This window comes from Heteronotia binoei, chromosome 6 (genome assembly GCF_032191835.1).
Source record: "Heteronotia binoei isolate CCM8104 ecotype False Entrance Well chromosome 6, APGP_CSIRO_Hbin_v1, whole genome shotgun sequence".
NCBI classification, from domain to species: Eukaryota; Metazoa; Chordata; class Lepidosauria; order Squamata; family Gekkonidae; genus Heteronotia; species Heteronotia binoei.
Genome location: NC_083228.1, coordinates 84,204,755 through 84,229,687, shown reverse-complemented (window position 1 = coordinate 84,229,687; position 24,933 = coordinate 84,204,755). Strand labels below are relative to the sequence as shown.

Genomic DNA, 24,933 nt, shown 5'->3' with positions numbered 1-24,933 from the left:
AAAGAAAGAGAATGAATTAAGGAAGTGGGATGGAGGGAAAAGAATGAGTTTACATTGCTCTAACCTTTAGACTATTAAAAAATCGAAAGTTCACAACATGTTGTATACTGAACATGGTAATTCGTTTTTTTTAAAATCAGCTTTCTCTTTAAACTGCAATGAGGTAAAAGTGTTACAGTACAGATGACAGAAAAGGACCAAATATCTGATATCAGTATGTGACTCCAAGAAACCCTATCAGAAAAATGTACCTCTGTAAGGGTAGGAAGGCACTGCGTAGTCTTATCCCAATTCAGATATTTTTGTTCTTCTATGTCAACTTGGGAGCTCCTTCTACATGAAGAACCTTCATGATTCAGGTTTAACCTAAGCAACACTTCCTCTGATAGGTCATTCGCTGAGGGATGCTTTCCATGCTGTTAAAAGGGGGGGAAAAATCATAAAATGAATCTTGAATCCTGGAGATCCTCCTGTGATTGGCTTTTTCACAGGAAAGCAGCATTCAAGCTCCTCTAGCATTAGAATCTCAGTACCATCTGCTTATCGGCCAGCCATGAATGGCCCCCTATGTTCATCAAATAAATCCAAACAACGCACTACAGAACTAGCAGAACTAGGGTCTGCAATCCAGGCTTTGGGGTGGGGGGAGAGATTCATAGAAAATATGAAATGTTTAAAAAACTGGTAAGGGAGTAAACACAACCAAGAAGCAGTGTCTAAGTAGATGCAGACATAACCCCACAAAAAACCTTTTTGTGGCATATTTGGTTGATGCTATGGGAAAACATGGTGGCAACAGAACAAGGAGCAGACATGAAGACGACATTAGAGCTATTCTGGTTTGCTTCCCTTGTGTGTCTACTCTCCCCACACCCTGTGCTTCACTGACCTGGCAAGCAGACAACTGAGCAGGGGGGCAAACAGCCAGGGGGAAAACAGCAAGGAGGCAAGCTGGAGGACTGGGTGCATGATGGACAAGTGGATGAGAGGATAGAACACTGTACAGGCAAAGGAACAGGCAGGTCAGGCTAGTGCAACAAGAGCCACACAAAATGTACAATGCAGAACTAGAGACAAGACTTGGAAGGTTTTCACCTTCCTCCCTCTATCCCCCATACTCCCTCTGATATTTTATACTGTACTCTTGTGATGGACTTTCTAAATCACTTAAGTATCTAATTTTGGTTGGAAAACAACACAAAGTTTATAATTTGCAAATGCTGAGAACCAGCATGGTGTGGTTATGGTATTGGACTAGGGTCTGGGAAACCAAGGTTCAAATTTCCACTCTGTCATGGAAAGTTGCTGGGTGATCTGAGGTCAGTCACACATGTTCAGCCTAACCTACCTCCCAGGAGACAGATCAAGGTGGGTAGCCATATTTGTCTGTAGCAGTAGAAAATAGCAAGAGTCTAGTAGCACCTTAAAGACGGACAAAATGTGTGGTAGGGTATGAGCTTCAGTGAGTTACTGTTCAGTTCTTCAGATACCTGAGGAAATGAAAGCTCATACCCTGCCACAAATGTTGTTAGTCTTTAAGGTGCTACTGGACTCTTGCTCTTTTCTACTGCTACCTTTCAGGATTGTTGTGAGGATAAAATGGAGAAGCTACTTTGGATCTCTATTGGAAAAAAAGTGGGGTATAAATGAAGTTTAAAAATCTATTTATACAGGGAAATAGAAATGGTTCATAACAGGGCATGTGTGTTTCTCCAGGACTCACCTCTTTTCTCTGTGCTATGAGTTTTTCAAGCTCTGAAGATCTTTTGGCTATGATCACTGGGCTGAAAGAAACAAATGTGGAAATCATTCATGGTGAGAGGAGACTATGCCAGGAAGGCAGACATGGAAAGTACTTTTTGCCCAACAACAGCTCACTGGCATTTTATTCTTTTTAAACCAATGCTAACATATACTTGATAGCAATAGCAGCACCATTTGCTGGGGAGGATGAAATAATTCTGTGCTGCATTAACATGCTGGAGATTCAGAATATACCTAGAAAAAGGCACTACAACAAGAAGCAGAGCCAGTAAGGATCTCCCTCCCTTGACTCCCCATTGCAGGAAACAGCAAGCTGACTCGCAAAAAAGGGCTTATGGGAATTTGCTTGGTTCTCCGAAGCAATGAATTCAACCTAATAAAAGCAGCAGCAGGCTAAAAACAACAGCATCAAAATTAACCAAAATAAAACCAAATCTGTTTTTAAACTGATGTGTAAAATTAAAAATAGCACAAATGCTGAGCAAATGGATGCAGGGAATAAAGGCATCACCAGCAGCCTCTTTCATTTCTGAGAATGGAGTACGCAGAGCAGGTCCTCCAATAAACATCAGAGCTTTATTGGTTCTAACATCAACTGAAGACAGCTGACTGGTAAAGATTGCTGGGAAAACATTTCACAAGTATTGAAGGAACTTCACAGGCTGCTAATTCATATCTGGGCACAATTCACAGTACAGGTTCTTTCTTTTAAAGCCCTAATCAGTCTGGGACTGGGCTATTTTAAAGACTGCCTTCTTCCAACTGCACCTGCCTGGAGAATAACTCCATTACCCTTCTTCTAATCTTGGTCTTTCACCAACAAAACTACCTCTCTTTTTCTTCATAGCTTAGAGATTACATCTATGCAAGGGAGAACTACAGATGACTGGAGTCATTGCTGACAACAGTTCACATGTTATCTTGTAGCTTTTGCGTTTTCCATAAATCCATCTGGGTACTACACTACCAGCCCCAACTGCTCCTGCCCTGAAGCATTCCCTGATGTCCTTGGGAATTATTAATTGATACAATAAACATTAAAAAACAGCTCTTTCACTAACTTAACATATAAACACAAATTCATGTGCTCTAATACTCAATCACCCTGTCAGCCACACCAAAATTTCACACCTACCTGCTTACATCTCTTCTGGGGCACACTGAATCAAAGCTTCTGATACCTTTGAAAAAGATGTGCAAGGAACACAGTAAAATTACTGTTTTACCATGACAGCAACAAATTACATCTTCAGCAAAGAGTAAGAGCTCTCTTTATTATATTAAAAATTATATTCTGCCCATCCATAAGGTTCAGGGCAACCTTCAATAAGGATCATAATTACATTTGCACCGCAAACTACAAGCACTTTATCACACCTATTCCATCTGTAAATTATTTCTCACTTACTAGTGTATTTTAAATACAAGATTATGACTGCAAAACTGTCAATTATATTTATCCTTTATGAAAGACAATAACCTTAAATAACCTGCATCTAATTCGAAGTTATTTTGTACGGAATTAATGCCAAATTAAATAACTGATTTTAAAAGGAAAGAACAAATTAAACTCACATTATCAATATATTTATCTTGAAATATTTAGAAAATTTTATTTCTAATGAATTTTTTGGCTTCCTTCTCAAAAATGAATACTGGTACATTTCACTATTTGTTTCACATCCCAAGTTCTAGGGGTTATAGCCAAAGTTACTTGTTGTCTCCCTCCAATCAGCCTACCATGCTTCCTTAAATGCTGTACCATTAAAAAAAAGAGCTAGGCCCAATGAAGTGGTCTGCAGTGGAAGGGAAGAAAACTGGCAAAAACACACAACTCCTTAGCCCCTTCTGCAGGAAGAAAACATGCCTCAGGTAATCCCTGATCAAGGTGGGGAATTCTTATTTTACCAATTACTCGCAATTGCTATTTTTGCTGCCGTTAATCAATTCTAGACAGCTTCTATGTCAACTACATGTATCACCGGGAAGCCCCCTTCTTTTTATAGTTACAGAAAAATTGAAATTCCCATTCTTCCACAAATTAGCATAACAAAGGAGAGGGGTGACACAATCTAGACAAGGGGTGGCCAAACTGCAGCTCAGGAGCAAAATGTGGTTCTTTCACTCATACTGTGTGGCTCTTGAAGTCCCCACTGCCCTGTTGGCCAGCATTTGTCTCTTTTAAATTTCTAATAAATAAATATGATAAAATAAATAAATTGCTTCCCCAAACCAAGCCATCTGGTGGCTTAGAGAATGCATTTAAAGTTAAAGTTGCTTTCTTTCCATCTTTTCCTCACTCTCTCCATCTATTTCCTTCTTTCCTATCTTGCAGCTCTCAAATATCTGACATTCATGTTTTGTGGCTCTCAAACATCTAACATTTATTCTATGCAGCTCTTGCATTAAGCAAGTTTGGCCACCTCTGATGTAGACACATGGAGGATGCTCCCTGGAACCAACTCTTGCCATGGTCCTTAAAGATATACTTCCCATCCATCTATAGATATGCATCTTCCTCCACAGATATGCTACTCACTATGGAGATACATGAATTTCCATATGTATCTTTGTCTTTCCCATAACATCTAAAGCAGTATGACTTTAGAAGGTCTCCACTTATCTCACCACTATGAACACTAGCTTAAATGGTAAGTACAGATAATACTTGCCATTCCTTGGTGTCACAGTTGGTGGGACATCTACCTCCACACAGCAACCAGACATTAACAATCCACTTGCATGTCCTTGGACACTTGATTCAGCACATTCAAAATAATAAAGAAAGTTAATTTCCTCCCCAATTAAGAAAATCCCCAAGTTTCATCTGCACAGAAATGTTTTATTGAACATTTTATTGAACACTGAATATACTGCCATCTATGATATTAAAAACAACAATCCATCAACACAGTTCCATAAACCAACAAGAGTTTGAAAGGGGGGGGAGAGTCATACAGCTATAAAGCAGTTTAAAGCAATATCACAACTGCAAAGAGACTGGGGAAGTTGCTGGGTATTTAAAGCAGCCATGCTGCATGTAAGTGCTGACTGTTCTTTTTCCACACTTGCTTACTACACAGCTGATGACTGTGGATTCCAAGCACCAAACTCCTACTTGTGGATGCTTAACCAATGAGCACAACCTCTAACATATTGATTCTGCAATAACACATACATTACCTCCTTAATATTAAAGACATAGTTGTTGAATGAATTAAGATCAGGTTTCTAAAAATCACAGTAGGTAAGTTTATCTTAGCCAGTTTGGTCCCACTACGTATAAAGTTACATTTCAAAAGGAAATGCAAGAGCCCTTTCTCTCTTTTTCTCTTTAAAGAGAATCGTTATCCATTTCAAGTGCAGTTTTGAATTGCTATACTTTACATAGCATAGCAGTGACTTACTTTGAGTGCTTTCCTACAATAGTACTGGTATCATTTTTAGGGCTCTTTTCTTTTTCTTGTTCAAGTAGCTGTTTGTATTTCTCTCTCTCACCTCTTTGAACTCCCTGCAGAGGGAAGAATAGCGCAATGAAGTTATTGTACATTTCATGCACTCCTGAACTAATACCTATATTCTTCATCCCAGCCTTACAACCAACATTTCAAATAGAGCAATACTATTGCTCCTAGTCTGCTGACAGGAAATTGAGGTACAGAGAGCCTATAATCATAACGCTAAGCACACTTAATTAAGAACAATGGGACTTACTTTTGGATAAACATAAATATTAGGGTGCAACTGATTTCTTCCATATCATGGGATAACTACTGCAGACAGGGAACTTCTGCAGTCTGCAGAGATGGAAACAAGCAAATCATGATCTGCCTGTCTTACTGGTCCAAATGAAGGTTTTGTGTTGTGTTGTTTAGAGAAAACATCAAAAGTCAATGGCCAACTCATTCTGGAAGATCAGTTACTACAGCAGTCAACATGAGAAATGGCAGTTTAGAGCTCAAAAAATGTTTTTTGGGGGGACAAAGGATTTCATTGTTAAAGCAGCAACTATTTATAATAGTAAGTATTGTTATTAATTTAGAAATGTTTAAAGTTGCCTTTCTTGGAACCTTCTCAAGGCAGTTTACAAAATAAAAACCAAGCATGAAAAGGTATTAATTCAAATCCAGCATTTAAAACCCAGCCCAGGATTAAGCAGATTATGGGACACTGGCCATTTTCTAGTGGACCACCCGCTGGTGGCTATAAATTCTTGCAAATAATGCTGGACTAGATAGACTGACTGGATCTAGCAAGGCACTTATTTTCATAAGCGCCACTCAATCACTTAATGCTTTAAGACATAACTAACTGGCACTAAAATATCTCTTGCTTTATAAATCTAAAACATGTCAGTGATTTATGGATACACTAAAGGGGAAAAAACTGAATTCAGACTAGCCATGATTGAAAAGGCTTAGCAACAGAATACAAATACAGGACCACTTAGGGTTGCCAAGTCCAATTCAAGAAATATCTGGGGACTTTGGGGGTGGAGCCAGGAGACATTGGGGCGGAGCCAGGAACAAGGGTGCGACAATCATAATTGAACTCCAAGGGAGTTATGGCCACCACATTTAAAGAGACAACACACCTTTTTAAATGTCTTCCTTCCATAGGAAATAATGAAGGATAGGGGCACCTTCTTTTGAGGCTCATAGAATTGGACCCCCTGGTCCAATCGTTTTGAAACTTGGGGGCACTTTGGGGAGAGGCACTAGATGCTATACTGAAAATTTGGTGCCTCTCTACACATGAGTTGCTGCCAACTTCTTCAAAGTAACACAGACACACCATCCCAAGAGGAAGTCTTTCAATCGGAGACTGAAGCCTCCGGAGGGGGAAAGGCACATGGCCCTCTGCGGGTGGGGATTCCCCCCGCCGGCCAGCTGACTGGAGGTGGGAAGGAGCCTGGGAAAGCGGAAGAACCCCCACTGGGACCTGGGGATTGGCAAGTCTAGAACCACTTAATTTTGGACCATACGTTCAAGCAACAGGCAAGATAGTAATGTTGCTGAAAAGCCATAGATTAAGAATTAGAAGTTATTGGAAGGTCTCTATGAGAAAAATGGAGATAATAATTAATAATAATAATAATTCCTGCTTGGCCAAGAATCAATGGGAGACAAATGAGCTAGTCACAACTGAACTTTTCATAGGTCACTCTGAACTCCTTCAGGGAATCTCAGAATAATAAAATGTATTTTCACACACAATGTATCCTTTTGTTGCTGTTATAGTTGTATTATATTTATTGACGTTTTTAAGGAACTAGGTTTTGCGTTTTTCTAATAACATATGCTGCCTTGAAGACTAGACACGGGAAAAGTGGGACAAAAACCTTGGAAAACAATTCCACAAGCCCTTATTTTTATGTTGGGAAGTATGGGATTTATTCAGCTGGCCCAGGTTTCAAATTGATAGATTACAATGAGTAGTTCACCAATCCAAATTTATCTCACTCATTCCCTTTCACAAATAAGGTTCTCTCCATTATCACTGGAAGGCCACGAGAAGCACTGTAGTTTAACCAGGGAGAGAAGGAAAACACTTAATTCACCAGGGACAGAAGGAAAACGCTGTAACATTCTGGTAACTTTTGAGGCTCAAAAGTCCCCACTGCCTACATGCTTTCAGCCTACAAGATCTGATGCTCCTTTTGCCTTATATTGCTATATTCATTACTGTAGGAATGGTTACTCCACCAAACCCTGCAGCTTGCAATTAGAAGGGGAGGGGCTAGCTTTTTCTTTTGACCAGACTGCCTGTAAGGACAGTTTGGGCTTAACAATTTAACAGTCAGATTATAAACCCAACATGGAAGGAGGGCCTTATAACCAAGAATACAAAAAAATAATCAGTCCTTGTAGAGAGAAAGTTAGAAAAGCTAAAGCTCAGTATGAATTTAGCCTAGCAAGAGATGTTAAAAGCAACAAAAAAGGGTTCATTTCTTATGTTCAAAGTAAGAAAAAGAACAATGACATAGTAAATCCATCGCAGGGACAGGAAACTGAAAATGTAACAGGTGATGAAGAAAGGGCAGAACTGCTCAATTCCTACTTTTCCTAAGTCCTCTTGTGAAGGAGAAGTGCTTGACATGGCAGAAACAGAACACATAAGGAGGGAAGGGAGTTGCAGCTTAGGATCAACATAGGAGTAGTACATAAACACCTAGTTTCTTTAAATAAGTCCTTGGGGCCTGATGAACTGCATCCAAGAGTACTAAAAGAATTTGCAGATGTAATTTCTGAGCCTCTGGCCATTATTTCTGAGTACTCTTGGAGAACAGGTGAAGTGCCAGAAAATTGGAGGCAGGCAAATATTGTCCCCATCTTCAAGAAGGGGGAAAAGGAGGACCCAGTTATCTACCAAACTTGTCAGCTTGATGCCTATACCTGAAAAAGTTTTAGAACAAATCAAATAATCAATCCTTGAGCATTTAGAAAGGACACTAAGAGCCAGCATGGGTTTCTCAAGAACAAGTCATGTCAGACTAACTTGAACTGTTATTGAGAATGTTGCTACCTTGCTGGATCAGGGGAATGCTGCAGACATTGTTCACTGATTTCAGTAAGGCTTCTGATAAGGTTCCACATCATATTCTTGTTGACTAATTGGTAAATTGTGGTTTGGATCCTGTTACTGTTAGGTGGATCTGTAACTGGTTGACAGATCACACCCAAAGAGTGTTTGTGAATGGTTCCTCATCCTCTTGGAGAGGAGTGACAAGTGGAGTACCTCAAGGATCTGTCCTGGGACCTGTTTTGTTCAACATCTTTATAAATGATTTGGATGAAGGAATAGTGGGAATGCTTATTAAATTTGCAGATTGTACTAAATTGGGAGGGGTAGCAAATATGGTAGAAAACAGAGTCAGGATACAGGATGATCCTGACAGGCTGGAAAACTGGGCTAAAACCAATAAAATGAATTTTAACGGGGATAAATTTAAAGTTTTGCACTTAGGTAGGAAAAATCCAATACATAATTATAGGATGGGAGAGACTTGTCTTGGCAGTAATATGTGAAAAAAGGATCTAGGAAGCTTAGTGGACCATACACTGAACATGAGTCAGAAGTGTGATGCGCATCTGGAGTCAGGCAGCATTTTTTTCTCCAGGCCAGTTTTGCCAGGGATCCTTTCCTTTTGGCCATCTTCTGGGTATAGAGCAAGTGTCACTGGGTGTACGGGGAGGGGAGGAAGAGGTATTTGTAAATTTCCTGCATTGTACAGGGAGTTAGACTAGATGACCCTGGAGGTCCCTTCCAATTCTATGTTCCTGTGATTCGTAAAGCAAAGTGCAATTTCTTTTACCCAACACTTGGGGTGTGTGGTGTCATTTCTCTACAAATAAATGAATAGGGCATTTTATAATACGGCATTTTATAAGCAGATATTAAATCTTCTGTATGCTAGGAAGCTACATTTTCAATTATTAGACTGTTAATCAAGTGCATGCCTCAGATCTAAACTAATGCATGTGTTGCTATGGTTTGTGGAATAGATTTTGTGGATCCCTCCTTTCAAAAGCAGCCCTCTGTGCCCCTTGAAAAACTGCTACTGAGGGTTGGGGGAGCCTCAGGAATGGCACAGGAGTGATGTGGTGTGAGAAGTTGTAACCAAATGAAGGAAATCACCAGAAGTGACTCACCTCCCACAGTACCACTGGATATGACAGTTCAGATTACATGACTTCTACCCATTGTAACTGAGACCTAGAACAGCATTATGATACAGGAAATCTAACATGTATAAGCTCCCAGTTTTAAAACTGAAGAAACTGAGAATTACACAGCCTGCTCTTTAGGGAACCATGACACTAATTTTGTCAGAAGTCAGTTACTCTAGCCAGCAGCACTAGTTCAGACATCACATCTTAAATGCTGTGTAAGAAGTGTTTCACTTGGTCCCCAGAGGATCATTTTAAGACACCCAACCAAGCAACATTGCCAAGTATGTTCAGGGTCTGGATATGAGACCACCAGGGAATCTATGCAAGCTGCCTTGACGTTCATGATAGAAGACAGGGAAAATATCACATAAATAAATAATAAAATACTAGACATCGATAAAAAGTATTTCAGAATACAACTGTTATATGTAATTGGACTTACCTCTTCCACTGTGTAGTGAGGCTTTTTTAAAAGCCTTCTTGTACTCACTGGAGGAGTATCCGACAAATGTCTGTGAACTGCATTTCCCCAAGGAAGCAAGTCCTCTGAAAAATAATTATTATTTGTCTTGCTATCCTTTCTGGTACTGCAGTCCTTCCTGACAAGAAAAACAACAACAATAACAACAAAGAATTACAGAATTAAACATACTACTAAAACCTGCACATTTTCTTTCTGGGAAATATACTAGGCAGACTACAGCACAGTCCTCTTCGCATCAGTTTACATGACAAGATTTATGGAAACAGTAAAAAATACACAGCAAATAGCATATTATATCAGTAGCTCTTAATGGATTAAACATCAACACCCACAGTGTGCACAATTATTGAATGACCCCCAAAGCCACAAGAAAAATTTAGACATAAAACAGCATTCCAGACAAGGCAAATTGTTTACATTTATGAAAAATTCATGTAACACAGAGATCTCAGACATAAATTCAATGTGCTTGATGGACATCAGCCAGTGTCTTAATGTCAAACATGATTCTGATTTCCCAAGTGCTACTTTTTTTAAGGTCCTAGGAGATGTGAACTCCATTAAGAATCACCAACTATGTGCTTCTATGAGCCTCCCTCAGATGCCCTGCATTTCTGTTTTTTTTTCTGAATTATAATAATCTCACCTATGCTAAACTGATATCAAACTGAATAAAGAATAACAGGTAAGTTCTTTTCAAGAAATTTAGGTTGCCTGTCCAGGAAGAACTCCCTGCAAGTCACTGCTGTTAGATGTACCGGAAAACAAAAACAGTGGCTAACAAAAATTTTTTTGTAAGCATGTGCATTAAATTTATTCCTCTCAGCTCCTGAAACTAAAACCCAATTTCAGCTTGCACAATACTGTTACCTTTCCAGATTCTTTCATCCAGTCCTCAACCATTCTATACACTTTAAAAAAGCACTAAATGCAGAGCCAAGCCATGGAGGTTGCATACTGGATGGGATCTGTATTTCTCTTCCGAGCAATGTTTAAGAGTCAACAACTTTTTAAACACAAAATGAGAACAATCTTGCAGCAATAGTGAAGTGCAGCATGGCATGCATGACTCCTCCCCCCAATTTATTTACATGGTTGATTCAACAGAGTTTTAAGTTTAAATATGTATTCCAAGTTGTCTTATACAGAATCTGACCACTGGTTCATCAAGGTCATTATTATCTACTCAGACTGGCAATGGCTCTCCAGAGTTTGAGGCAGAGTTCCTTCACATTGACTATTACCAATTTTTTTTTAACTGGAAATTCTAGGGATTGCACCTGGGACAACCTGCATGCCAAGCAGATGCTTTATCACTGAGTCCACATGACTCAAATGAACTGTGGAATGAACTGTGGGACATCTATCTATGGCACTGCAACCCCAAGTACCAGTCAATAATCAGCACTTCATGTAAGAACAAACTGAGAACTACTTCAAGAGAAATACCAATAATACATGCCTGAAAAGTTTTAATCCCCCAGTAAGTTTGAATTGTAAAGTGATGAACAAAAAAAGTTAAATGGAAGATTCTTACCTCAGAGCGGGCATAACTCTGCTACCATTAGGAGCCATCTCTTCATTGGGATGCCCACTGGTACCATAAGCAGTTTTTTTATCTGATGGAAAAAGGCAATAGGATGTATCACTAACAATTAGGTTGTCTGGCTGCTCCCAGAGGACAATCATATTTTCTTCCATTGTGAATGGAGACCACTGGCGCCCTCTAAGCTAGAAGCACCAACTGTTCTAAGTGACAAGCTGTTGAACCCACCTGCTTACAAAAAGGGTTCTAGCTGGCCACAAGGGAAAAGATAAAGCACTCCTTTGGAGCACACTTGTAGGCAAGCAAGGGCTGGAATTCTCCTGGCCAATAATTGTTTTACAAGGAAAGCTGCAGAATTCTACAACTTTTCTGCAAGGCTCTAGGTGAACCTCCCAGAAGAGGTTAAGAGGCTCCTGTCTCCTGGCCTTCCAGTAAGGCAACAAAACAGAGCTGTTCTGGAGAGTTCTGGGGGTTGCTTGAGCCTGGCATGATGGTTGGGACACGGTTTTGGTTTTAATGTTAATTTAATTAAACTGTTTAGATTACTTTTTACATTGTGACCACACATGTTGGGTCCTGGAATGCTTGACAGAAAGGTAGGTATTATGAACATTTTAAATAAATAAATAAGCTAGCCACATGGTTTGTCATTTCATCTGATTCATATGTCACAACAAGCTTCACTGAATACTTCCAAGTTTGGAACAATGTTTCAATAGCACATGAGGGAAGATAGTGCATGAGAGAGACTCCCTGACTTTCTCATCACAGATAGACAGAGGCTTGTGATATCTGCATGTAGCCACAGCCTAAATCTAACACTTCTGTAGCTCATCCATAATATAAAGCATTATATAAGCACAAGTACTTCATAAGACATAGAATCAATAAAAAAACCACTTATGAAGAGGAAATGCAACCACTGTGAGAAACTGGGAGTACACAAATCCAGTGCTTTGAATATTTTCACTTTATTGCCTCAATTAATGTGCGTTGTATAATGCTGAATGAAATGTCACAGTTAACCCCAGATCAAACATCTCACAGAATTATAGTGCTCTGACTTACCCAGTTCAACCATTTGCATCCCAGAGATAGGTTCCATTAGCTCAGCATCCAAAGTATCAGAAGCATTTGGAAAAAACTTAAAGAAATACGTCTGTATAAGCATTATTTCCAGTCACTTCAAATGTACAACATCCATACTGTTCCCATACCCAGTGTTATTTCTTAGAACACAAAACATGTCCGAATTATTATACTATTTTATTATTCTATGGACTGAAATACAGGTCTACCTGCACAAGCCATAACGATTACTCCTACATAACTTAATATAACACATCAAATTCAGGTCAGAAAGTCCTCAGCTTTTACTTGGTACATTAGTGCCACAGAGAATATACTTTTAATGGTGAAACAAAATGATAAACCCAGTACATCATTCCTGAAATTCATAGTTAGTTTTTATCTGTTTTCCCAGTGAAGTACCTGAGCATACTGATCTCCAAATGGACAAGCCATTTATTAAAAAAATAAAACTAACAAGTATTTACTATGGAGCAAAGTCAACACTTGGGAGATCTTTAGCAGCATTCATATTCCATTAGACTAGATCTTTCCCACAGAGTAGAATTGAAACAAGCTTTTGCAATAAAATCATTTAATTTCCACAGGACCTTCTAGCTGATAGCCCTGCCAGAGGCACTGCAGACCTGCCTAGCCTAAGCACACACAACTATGTGCTACCCCCACCTGCTAGGAACAGAATCCAAAGTAGCCTGATATCACATCAAAGAGTTGGCAATTTGACTCACCATCTGACAGTGAACAACTAATGCATCTATAGTACCTGCCTGGATGTTTCACAAGTCCTATTTGTTTATAGTTTAAACTAACATGTAACAACTCACAGGAAGAGCTCTTGCTTAGATAGGGTCTGCTTCTTCACTGGGGATAGGGAAGAAGACAACCACAGAGAAAAAGGACCTTTTAAGTGAACAGCGGCATCCTGTTAATGAGACATCTCAACCAAAATTCTATGAGGTTGCCTGTATAGCACTGGAGATCTGCTGAGGGTGTGTGCATGCATCTGTGTTTAGAGACTAAGGCTTTTTGTATGATACACAATACCTCTAGAACCTCTACTCATGAGTGGCATTGCCACCATCTCTGGGGTTAACACTTTGTGGCCCTGATTAACTGCCTCAGGACAGTCTGAGTATCAGCCACCACAGTGTGTATGTGCCAGAGGAAGTCCCTTCTCGGCTGCAGGAGGAAGAACAAGGCAAAGCCCTGGTTTGCAGCAGGCAACTGGCTTACCCACTTGACCTTTCCCTTATATGTTATGTGAGTTGAGTAGCTGACTATGGTTGGGAAGACTGTCAAGACTGGGTTCCCAGTTTTTAAAGTTTATTCTTAGCTTACACAGAGATACAGGGGAAACACAGAACACAGAAAACAAAACAATCTAGCCAATTCTAAACCTCAAAGGACTTCCAGTTTCCCCAATGAGGCTGGCCAAGCACTTCAAAATTAATAGTTAAAAGTAAGCTAATGCCTCCTTCTTGCTTATCCTTATTTTAGGGGTTCCATGAGGGGGTTCATCTTTGACCAGACGGAAAGTGAGGGGCTGGCAAATGTCCCCCTCCAAGGTTCAGACCAATGAATTATTCTCCTCAGAACTATGTGAGTTTTGCACAGCACTACTGGGGTTGTATGCAGAGCTAGAAGCCACACACAAAAATGACAAATGTCTCCTGGGCAGTACACAGGAGTGGCAACAGAATGAGGGAAATTTTCCCACAATAGGCCATTAAGTGTGGGTGGGTTCTCCATTGTTTTCCCTTGGAGATATACCTGACATTAATTCAGGTGTCAAATCCTTGAGGCTTAAGTGACTGAGCCCACGTCATGAGATGGGATTTTGGTCAGCAAAGATGTTCATAAAATTATCCTATTTTACAGCTAAAGAGTAAGAGATTTCCATTCATTACACTGCCATTCTACAGAAAACATGGCAAAGATCTCACTAAGTTAGTTTGGCTTGAATGTACAGACTCTCTCTTTTCTCAAAATCCTTACAAACCTCATCTGTAGCTTCTGCATGCCGATCTCCAGTCAGAAAATACTTAGCCGTCAGCTGGGATGGTAGCTTAATTAGACTGACAATTCCTTGTGTAAACGCACAGAAAATTCCTAGAAAAATTAAATATATTACATTAAAATTAATTAAATATATTAAAATGGCATTCTGTCTATCTAGAAACTCAAGCATTCCAATTAAAACAAACCTACTTCCTAAGTTTCACACAGTACAAGACTGCAGCTATACCATATTTCTGTAACAGAGCACAATGTTCACAAATATTTCAGATTTCACCCCACCCTGCCAAAGCATGATCAGGTACAAAAGTGATTCCACTCACAATAAGACACAAATAATGGTTCCTATATCGACAGATCTAGCTTTGCCTCTCTTGCTACCAGTGTTCCCTCTAAGCTAAATTAGTGTGAACTAGCTCAAAGTTATTTAGCTTTTGACTCACACATTTTTGTCTTAGCTCAGGAAGAATGGCCCCAGAGCACAATAATTTATGCAGCAGCTCACAACCTTAATGCCAGTAGCTCACAAAGTAGAATTTTTGCTCACAAGACTCCACAGCTTAGAGGGAGGATTGCTTGCTACTGCACTAATTTATTTTTAAATAATATTTGAATGATTCAGCTATAGAACATCCAGAAATTGGCTTTCCATAGTTGCATAATTTTGATTTACAATAAACTGGGGTCCTGCAGTAGCAACATACTAACATACAAACAAGTTATAACCAACTATCGAGATAGATGAACAAAGTTTTAGTCCAGTGGCATCTTTAAGACCAATTAAGTTTTATTCTGGGTATAAGCTTCTGTGTGTACACATACTTCTGGTATCTGAAGAAATGTGTGCACTTGGCACTTGAAAGCATATACCCAGAATAAAGTGTTGTTGGTCTTAAAGGTATTGAGATAGCTGTGAAATTTCTAAGGGAGGGCATGAAGAGATGCGTTCAAAGATCTACTTGGTATTCTGCATAGAAGCTCTCAGAAATACATCTTCAAGACAAACAGTCAAAGCATTTCATTTCAAGATATACAGCCAAAGACAAACAAATCACATGAGAAGTGGCTGAACAAGTATTACCAAGTTTTTGTCGTTTTGTTTGCTCCTGATCAGGGTCGTCAATATTTAACTGAGCACTGTGGACAGAAAATATTTAAATACTTTTAAGAAACCAGTCTTTCAAATGGTTAAAAGGAGGCAGATACTCTTTGTTCTTCCCAAATTTTTTATTTCGCCTCAAGGGCCATTAAAAACACCATTTTATTGCTGACCATCAGATAAGATACACATGTATATACACACTAGAAAGTTCCCTCATGATAGGCACTTCACACCAATAAGTTTGACATGTTGCATGATCTGTAACATTCTCATACTAATACATTGATTTTCAGGGGGGAGGGTGTGCAGGGCACTTTATCTCTGCTTTTCTTAATCAATTTTTATCTAACTTGTTTTTATTAGTTCCTATCAAAATCTGTATTTTACGTATTCTCATTTTTAGATAAGATTGTAACAGGCATTGTCAATTTGCAATAAATTACTATTACTGCACTTTGGCAAAATGTAATGAGCACATGTATGCTTTAACCAGTGGTAGTGAGTAACACAGCCATATTCCTAACATAAAACGCTATACTGAGATCTATCTTCTCAAGATACTTGTCCGACTTTACAGAGTGGTGAAAAAACATTGATAAAGCCTAATTAAATGTAGTTAACTAAAGAAAGAATGCCATAGTTGTAAGAAAAAAGTTTCATTTAGCAATATCTGCTGCACAAATATAACACCTCTCCCAAAACAGAATCATGTCAACTATTCGTTAGACTTCACTGCTACTTAATTTTCAGTATATAGGGTTGCAGAGGTCAACAGAACCACAGGAAAAAATAAAAATGAACAAAAGGGGCAGAAGTGTTCAATATTAAATCCCCTGTCAATAATTTGATCCAATATTGTCTACCATTCTATTTTGCATGTTCTTATTTTGTAATCTTGTTTCTATGTTTGTATATTAGAAGGGTTTTCTTTTTTATCTTGAGCAGTGTTTGCTTTTCTTTTGATTTTTTGTTTGAAAAATTAATATTTTTTTAAGTGGCAGAACAGCTGGATACCTCTAAATACTAAAGCAAGAGCACGCCAGATAGTCAACAGTTAACTTCCATAGTATTACACTTATGCACAATAAACTGTCCAAAGGATGTCAAACAAGGGGCCGGGGGCCAAATCAAGCCCCTGAAGGGCTTCTATCAGGTCCCTGAGCAACTGGCTCGTCTGCTGCCTTCTCCTCTCTTACTTCCTTCCACATCTCAGCTTGCTTTGCAAGGCTTGCTCAATTGCACAGGAACTACAGAACAAAACCTCGATTTTCTCCATTGGTTGAGGCTCGTTCCCCTCCTAGTCTCCTAAGGAAGGAGAGAAAGAGCCAGAGTTTCCTTTGCCCAGTTCCCTGGATCCCATGGGAGAAATACAAACAAAGCACCTTTAACAAGTGCTAATGTTTTAAGCATGCTTTATTTTGAGGTTGTTTTTTTAAAATTTAGTCGTGTTTGTCTGTGTTCTTTAAAAAGTTTATATCTCTGCTATCTAATCTTAAATAGGTACACACATGGCCTGGCCCAACAAAGTCTCATTTATGTCAGATCCAACCCTAATAACAAATGAGTTCAACACCCCTAGTCTATATTGTTGAAAAATGTTGTTTGAACAGCTCTGAACTGAAATTTTAATACTTTAGGACTCTCTGCAGATTGTTCATTTTAAGTTTTCTTAATGGAAAGCAGGGCACAAATTTAATAACATAAATAAACCTTGCTTATACATACGTAGTACTGTGCCCTGTTCTTTTCATACCCCTTTTTTTAATTTGTCTGGAGGTCACTTGGGTGGGGTATGCAACAAAGCTGAAAGAAAAGTAAGATTTTCATTTGTTAATTGCAGAGAGTTTAGGTACTGCATGCCTGCTGCATTTACCCATGACTGTATCAAAGAATACTCCCAAAAGTTTCCTATCTTTGAACAGCATAGCCATGCTATCTTGAGTATCCCATGATACTAATCAAATAAGACAACTTTGAAGAGGCATTTAGTTAGGGTTGCCAATCCCCAGGTGGGGTAGGGAATCCCCCACTTTGGAGGCCCCCCTTTCAGGGTCATCAGAAAGGGGGAGAAGGGAAATGTGCCTTCATTTCCAATGGAGGGGAAGTATTTAAAAGGTGTGCAGTTCCTTTAAATGTGATGGCCAGAACTCCCTTTGGAGTTCAATTATGCTTGTCACACCCTTGGTCCTGGCTCCACCCCAAAGTCTCCTGGCTCCATCTCCAAAGCCCCCAGATATTTCTTGAATTGGACTTGGCAACCCTACATTTAGCTAAGCTTCATGAAATATAAAATCTATATAGTTCATTTTCTTTTGTTTAAGTGAAAAACAATTCAAGGAAAATAAATCAGAAGTACACATCCCAGTATTGTTTTTTATATTTATAAATTTTATTTTATTGATTTTACCTACAAAGAAAAGAAGCATGAGCATAGATACAGTATAGAGGGGGAAGGATAGATACAAAATGGGAAAGATGGAAACAAAGAAAAATACAAATATATCAATTACAGTTCTACCTCCAGATAAAATACCCAATACTTTTTACCTGCAAGTATAAAATTCTCTCCATATATTTTACCATATTTCATTATATCTTTTTTACTAAACTATTACTTAAAATATAAGTCTAAACAATTCTTCTTCAACACAAAAAAGTATAAAAAATCAGAGCAGTTTCAACAGAAAGCTGGCTGGCTAAACTAAACCATATTGGAAGCACAGACTAACTTGTTAATTTAGCAATATCAACGTTAAAGTAAACATATGAAATATCATAAAGGCACAAACAGACTTGTTAATTTAATAATATCATCCTAATATAAACTATGGAGCCGATACCCTTATCCTTAACAGGGTAAGAATAAAATATGATAATTTATCTGTCTCAGTATGAACAATTTCTCAAAACATACTAAGTGTAGATCTGCCAGATTAAAAAAAAATGTGTTGTTTGCCCTCTTAACCACTGATCCAAATTAACTGCATATTTATCTAACATTTTAACAAAACCTTTCCATCCTTAGGACCTCCCTTGACCTTTTAAGATCACATATCACTTCTTATTAATAATTCCATATTTAATTACCCACAGAGGAAACCACCACTCAGGAACACTTCTTCCCAGGAAAGTTTTTACATCTTGATTTTAACTACTTAACCATACTAAAAATACAAATTCACTTATTAGTTCGACAATATAATCATTACAGTAGACATAAGAAAAAATATCTTTATCTATTAAATGCAAACCAAACTGAAAGGTAATTATGTTAACTACCTACTTAAGTATATAGCCCAGAAATCCCACCTAATCTTTTAAAATCATATATTACTATGAGTTCCATATCCAACTACCCGCAAAGCTGCAAATTAATTACGTTATTTGTCTTCTAAAAATTTTAAAACTTTTCATTCCTTTAACTTTTATATCCATATTACTCCAGAAAAAAACAACTTAATATAACCCAGACATACCACTTTGCCTTTTAAAATCGTATATCAGTTCTTATTGAGAGTTCCATATCCAACTATTCACAAAAAGAGAGAGTGTTCAAAGATGCTTCTTCCTGAAAAATTTCCACATCTTGATTTGTTGGCTGAGATGCACCTTCTCTCTTCTCAGTGTGGCCACCCCTCTCAGTAACGGGGAGAAGAATTCTACGCCATTTGTTCCTCTCAGCAGAACTTCACTCAATCTCAGTTTCCAGTCTTGTTTTGTAACTGCGCCACAAGGATCCATTTTGGTTTTCTTTTGTTCATTTCGCAGCGGATCACCTTCCCATTCTAATTCCACAGACATCACCAGAGTCTCTTTAGCACTCTGCTCATGTAGATTTGAGATTTTGCTAGCTTTCAGCATAAAAACTCCCATTTGCTTTCTAATCAACTGCGTTAATGAACCGAGATCCTGCTTCAGAGAAGTAATACTCTATAGTATATCTTTTTTGTAAAACATTTCACTCGGCAGTGCCATTTTTCTCTGTCAGCAAACTCAGTCTCTTAATCCAAGTTGAAAAGTAGCTTAAAGATCCAGTTAGTCCATCATTCCAAATCTCCTCCAGCTGTGATTTTAAATGTTATCATTTCAGTTGCAGTTGGACGACAGGGACAAATCTCTCTAAAATATATCTCATTTATGTTCAGACCATATTTCAGCCAAATAATAGTCTCTTTAACATATATCCAATTATAATCCGTGTCGATTTAAGTATTTGCATTTAGTCCAATTCAAATTGTTATCAATACTGAAAATTGCTCTTTAACTTTTCGAGGCCTCATTCACAAGAAAAGTAGGCGTATAGTCGACCTCTTTCCCTTCCTTTGCTGCCCGCTTGTTGTTATGTAAAATGACCTATTAGCCAGTGGTATTGAAAGCATACTTACTTGCCAAGTAAAATTGCCATGCTTGGGGCAGAGAAGTGATACATCAAAAGCTAATTGAAAGGAGCAAAAGAAAGCAGTCGGGCGATCACCTTTTTCTGCTGCAGTCAGCTATCATGGCGATGGAGCCTCAGGACATGCAAGAAGAACAGGAACAGCTGCCGCTGTGCCCCTAACTTCCCGCAAAAGTCCCATGTCGAAGGAAAACCCCTCCAACTGCCTGATTCAAAGGTGCCACAGGAGGATGATCTGCGGACACCCCTGAGCTCAAGGCAAAGACCCAGTATTATTTTTTTAAAGCACTATCAGAATAAACTGTAACTCGTCTTTGCACAGGGTGCCACACTGTGGCTGACTACTCTTCTAAAAATCAAATTTCTATAGCAGTTAACTTCTAGCGCAAAACTTGAAATTAGCTATGGTCAAGAACAGTAACAGGAAAAAATGTCTTGGCATCATTTCCCCTGAACCTGATCCCCATGCTAGAAAAGTGGGGAACATCATCTTGAACATATTTCTGCATTACTAGAGATGTGATGGTACATTTAAAAAGAGGTTTTTCTCATTTTCCCCCAGTGGAAAAGCTGGTAGTTTAGATGAGCACTGGTGACAATTTGTGAGCATAAGAGCTATATTAGATAACAAAAAACTGAATGCTCTGCTTGTCAACCATTAACTTACTTCAGGCCACAATGAGAAGCAGCTGTGATTCTGGGTTGTGAAAAATGTCCAAAATACACCTTCAAGCCTGCTTAAACCCCTACAAGTCTAACTCAAGTGTAATTCCCATGAATGAAGAAGTGGACTGAACCTTCTGTTTCTGAATGAGAATGAATATGTACTTGCTACTCTTTGATTTACAGTGCTGATCCCTAGGCCCTTTCCCCTCCTTTTCTCTTTCCCCAATTCACTCTCACATTTCCCTCCCCCCTCTGGGAGCTGTATTACGTAATACATGGGATTATTGCATCACCCTTTAGCTCCATCATATAGGTGACTGCAGTATGACAAATGTGCCACTTTATTGCAACTCTTGGTTGATAACACACACATCCAAAGACATTGGAAATTCTATACTAGGATGGTTTGCGAATCTAATTATTTTTAGACTTAAAGATTCATTTGCATATATATATATCTATAAATTTTAGCTTATAATTTTCAATTTTTAGACCGCTATATATATCACTGAAGATTTTGTGTGAGTGCAAGTTACCATGAGATGGAATCCATGCCCTGCTTTATAAACTTTCAGAAACCACACAACCTATGAGGTAGAAATTATTTTTTCTTGTAGAATTTTTTAAAAAATCATTTATTAATAATACTTATAACAATTTGGCCTTTTCTTATCAGAAAGCAACTTCTGGTCTAGATTTATATATTAACCTGAACATTTGTGTTTTTGAAATAGTATATTGACCACTGAGGAAGGCCCAAGAGGACAAAACATGCGTGGTCTTATTATTTGATATATTCATCATTTGTGTATGTAAAATTACCAACTTTGCATGTAAAATTATTACAACTTATTTAAAGCTCTTGCTGATGTGTTCTATGCAGTATGAGTCAGACCACATGCTTTTAATCTTCGCCACTGTGTACATCATATAGTCTTTCTCTACATAAAAGGCAACCCGTATTGCTGACAACTCACTTTTTATGCATGCGCACTGGGGCTGGAGCCCATGGAGCCACATCGGGAAGAGGAATGAAGGAGTGCAACCAGCCAAAGCAGTGGGGCTGGCTACAGTGGTGGATTTCCCAGCAAAGGTGCTTGAGAGAGACCAGGAATTGGAAGGCCTATGGAGCCGTCACCCGCCAAGACCAGAGCAAGGCTGGGCTGGCCGCCACCTCCATCAAGATGCTACTAGACCTGAGTGCTCAGTAGGTAGCTGGGGACCAGAGCAAGGCTGGGCCAGCCACCACCGCTGTCAAGACACTGCTAGACCTGAGCTCCCAGTGGATAGCCAAGACTTGGACCTTTGAGCAGGTTAGGCTGGTGGCCAGGGAGGGAAAGCCAGGTTGCTGGAGGGGGGGCAGCTCTGGAGTCCATGCCCAGCTGGCTGCAGTGGCACTCTTTTAGTATTTGATGTATTTGCAGTTCTGTTTGTAAAAAACAAAGACGTAAACTTTTTAACTCTGTAAATATGCTAATACAATTTTATATGCTAAGTTATAAGTGATACACTATTTTACTAAAGAACACAATTAGGTTTTAAGACTAACAGGAAATTCTAAATGCAATTTCAATTCTACATCCCCCATCCCCCAGCTTTGGATTTGTAGGAATTTTCCATCCCTATATACTACTACTGCCATTCCTGGATTATTAAAAAAAAAATCACATTTATCATAGCATTTGGGAACTGGCAGAGCTACATTGAGTTCCCTTTCAAGACCATCTTCAGTGGTTCACATAAAATATAGGTTATACAAAAAACTTGATTTTAATTTTCGTGACCAGCAAAACAAGGGTTTTGTATATTTCATGAAACTATAATTTATACTGTATAACTCCTAAAATAGTACACAATGGCTTGGAGCCTGAGAACTACGAATGGTAATAGAAAGGATCTTTGTCAACTTCCCTTTTTAACTATGGCCTTGTATCCCAACCAAAAAGGCATCCTGAGACTTGGGAGAACCTAGGCAATGCTAAGGGATGTGATGTGGGGAGCTGCAGTAGATGGGAGAAACTGCCATATCACAGCTCTCTATTCTTCCAGGAACTCTGAACTATAACTTGTATAGTGGGGGAGAGGGATTTCTGTTGATTCCCCCTGTATTTGCCACCCTCCATGCCACATCCCATGTCAGCTTCAAGCCTTTCCAGACACCCAAAAATAAATTTTCAGAGTCTGTAGGGCAGGGGTGGCCAAACTTGCTTAATGTAAGAGCCACACAAAATAAACGTCAAAGGGAGGGAGGGAGGGAGGAAAGTTGGTTTAACTTTAAATGCATTTTCCAAGTCGCCAGTTGGCCTGGCTTGGAGAAGTGATTTAAAGAGAGGAAAGCCTTTTCCAAGTCAGCTGATAGGGTGGTGGGGGCTTCAAGAGCCACAAGATATGTGTGAAAGAGCCATGTGTGGCTCCTGAGCTGCAGTTTGCCCCCCCCCCCCCGGGTGTAGGGGAAACTAGGCACAAAGACCTGTGAACTCCACTCTATTCTTGGCTCTTAGCATCCAAACCAATTGCTTTTATCGGTGTATACCTGAATACACATTCCTGCAAGAAGGTAAATTAGTATTAACTTAATATAAGAGATCTCTCACTGAAAGATAACTTTTTATATTAAAAAGCTGCACAAGTCAAATGCTTAAAGCATAGAAAACGCAACATGTAATGCTACACACACACTTTACTTTTGCCCCTTTGTATATATGTCTTAAGACACACAGTTTCAACTTCTGGAGCACTGACCCAATTATCTCCAAGAAAGGTATAAAATAATTTGTATATTTCATAATTAGATGCTATATAAAAATTAGGTCCTCAACATCAATTAGTTTTGCTTCTAAAACCTGTTGCAAGGCATTGTAACATAAATTGTCTTCACTCTATCTTTCTGCATGACAGCCAGGTTGCATCACACAGACATACATCTCTTGGCAACCCAAGTACTTCCGTTTCCTCTCTGAATTCTTTGACACATACTGTGCAACCATAGCATTGATTTATTTACTTTTTATATACGTGGCACTGAATACAGGGATGATTCCCTAACATCTGCATGATATGGAGCGTCTTTTTCAATTACCATAAGGAACCAACTTTAACAAAAGGTTCCTTTATTTGCATCTTTGGGGGGAAATGTCAAAACACAGCTAGGGGGTGAGGAAAGGAACATACACTTCCCTAATCATCCACTGTACATTAATTAAACTGCCATACAATGCCATTCCTATCCATTCATAGGCTCAAAAGGATTCAAAACACACTTGGTATTGTGTAGTAATTACAAAGCCTCCTGTTAGTTCCTTTGCACTGATAGTTTATGCTTAACACAAACCAGAAGCAGCATTCTTTATATTATTTCACATGTTTTTTAACATTTCTATTTTTAAAGTTGCAGAGTATGGCTACAGTAATGTGGTGCTTCTTTCTCATTCAGATGACACATATATTTACCACACCAAGGCTTCAACCCACACTGCTTTTCCATACATACATATGGCAAAAAAGGGCAGCTATAATCAGCACAATCTATGTAGCAAAATAACTGCTGTTTCCGTAGGGGCACCCAAAGAAAAGGACCAGTCTTTTTCATCTTTGCACTGCACATGAGCTGCTGCCATCCTACAACATAGTTTACTTCCAAAAGTGTCAGAAAATAACACTTTAATTAAAAAACAACAAAAAATAGCTCTTAGTATAAACTCTTTGCCTCTCCCCACCCCGAAAATAATTGACACTTGTGCAGTCTAGTCAAATCTCTGTGGTTTACTCTCAAGTAACTATGCATTAGTTTTAACATACAAAGAACTCCTGCTTGTCCAAATACTAAGGTTTAACAGTTGCACATAACTACATTTAGCTCCCCACTAAAAAAAAAATTAGTCAAAGTCTCAAGAAGTATTTCCAGCAACATGATCAAAATGTTTTGACCAACAAAACGGTTTTTTATTGGGGGGAATCCCTGACATGTAGATAATGACCTCCCTAAAGCCACACAACTCAATTTAAGGTTTCTTAAATTGCATTAGGAAAAATAACGCACTGTAAAACAAACTATTTTGATTAGTACATACACATTTCTTTGAGGTGATTTCTGAACATATACTGTTCTTTGCTTTTACTGTCTTTTAAAAAATGTTTTTTAAAAGCATTTTTTTTGTTATCCGCAGTGAGATTTCAGAGAACTAAAATCAAACTATC

General features: G+C 38.7%; 1 protein-coding gene across 2 annotated transcripts in view; it reads right to left on the bottom strand.

Moving 5' to 3' along the window:
* The window catches only part of SENP2 (SUMO specific peptidase 2), a 29,701-nt gene that overhangs the window by 4,387 nt on the left and 381 nt on the right, over positions 1-24,933 (bottom strand). The window contains exons 2-12 of one of the 2 annotated variants that reach the window (XM_060242015.1): positions 17,400-17,477; positions 15,654-15,709; positions 14,556-14,665; positions 12,536-12,611; positions 11,459-11,540; positions 9,880-10,036; positions 5,172-5,275; positions 4,437-4,519; positions 2,900-2,945; positions 1,724-1,784; positions 252-416 (exon numbers count right to left, since the gene is read on the bottom strand). In XM_060242015.1, the coding sequence (XP_060097998.1) occupies positions 252-416; positions 1,724-1,784; positions 2,900-2,945; positions 4,437-4,519; positions 5,172-5,275; positions 9,880-10,036; positions 11,459-11,540; positions 12,536-12,611; positions 14,556-14,665; positions 15,654-15,709; positions 17,400-17,477 (1,018 nt within the window). The remainder of the gene's footprint in view (positions 1-251; positions 417-1,723; positions 1,785-2,899; positions 2,946-4,436; positions 4,520-5,171; positions 5,276-9,879; positions 10,037-11,458; positions 11,541-12,535; positions 12,612-14,555; positions 14,666-15,653; positions 15,710-17,399; positions 17,478-24,933) is intronic. The other variant, XM_060242016.1, reaches the window with a different exon arrangement.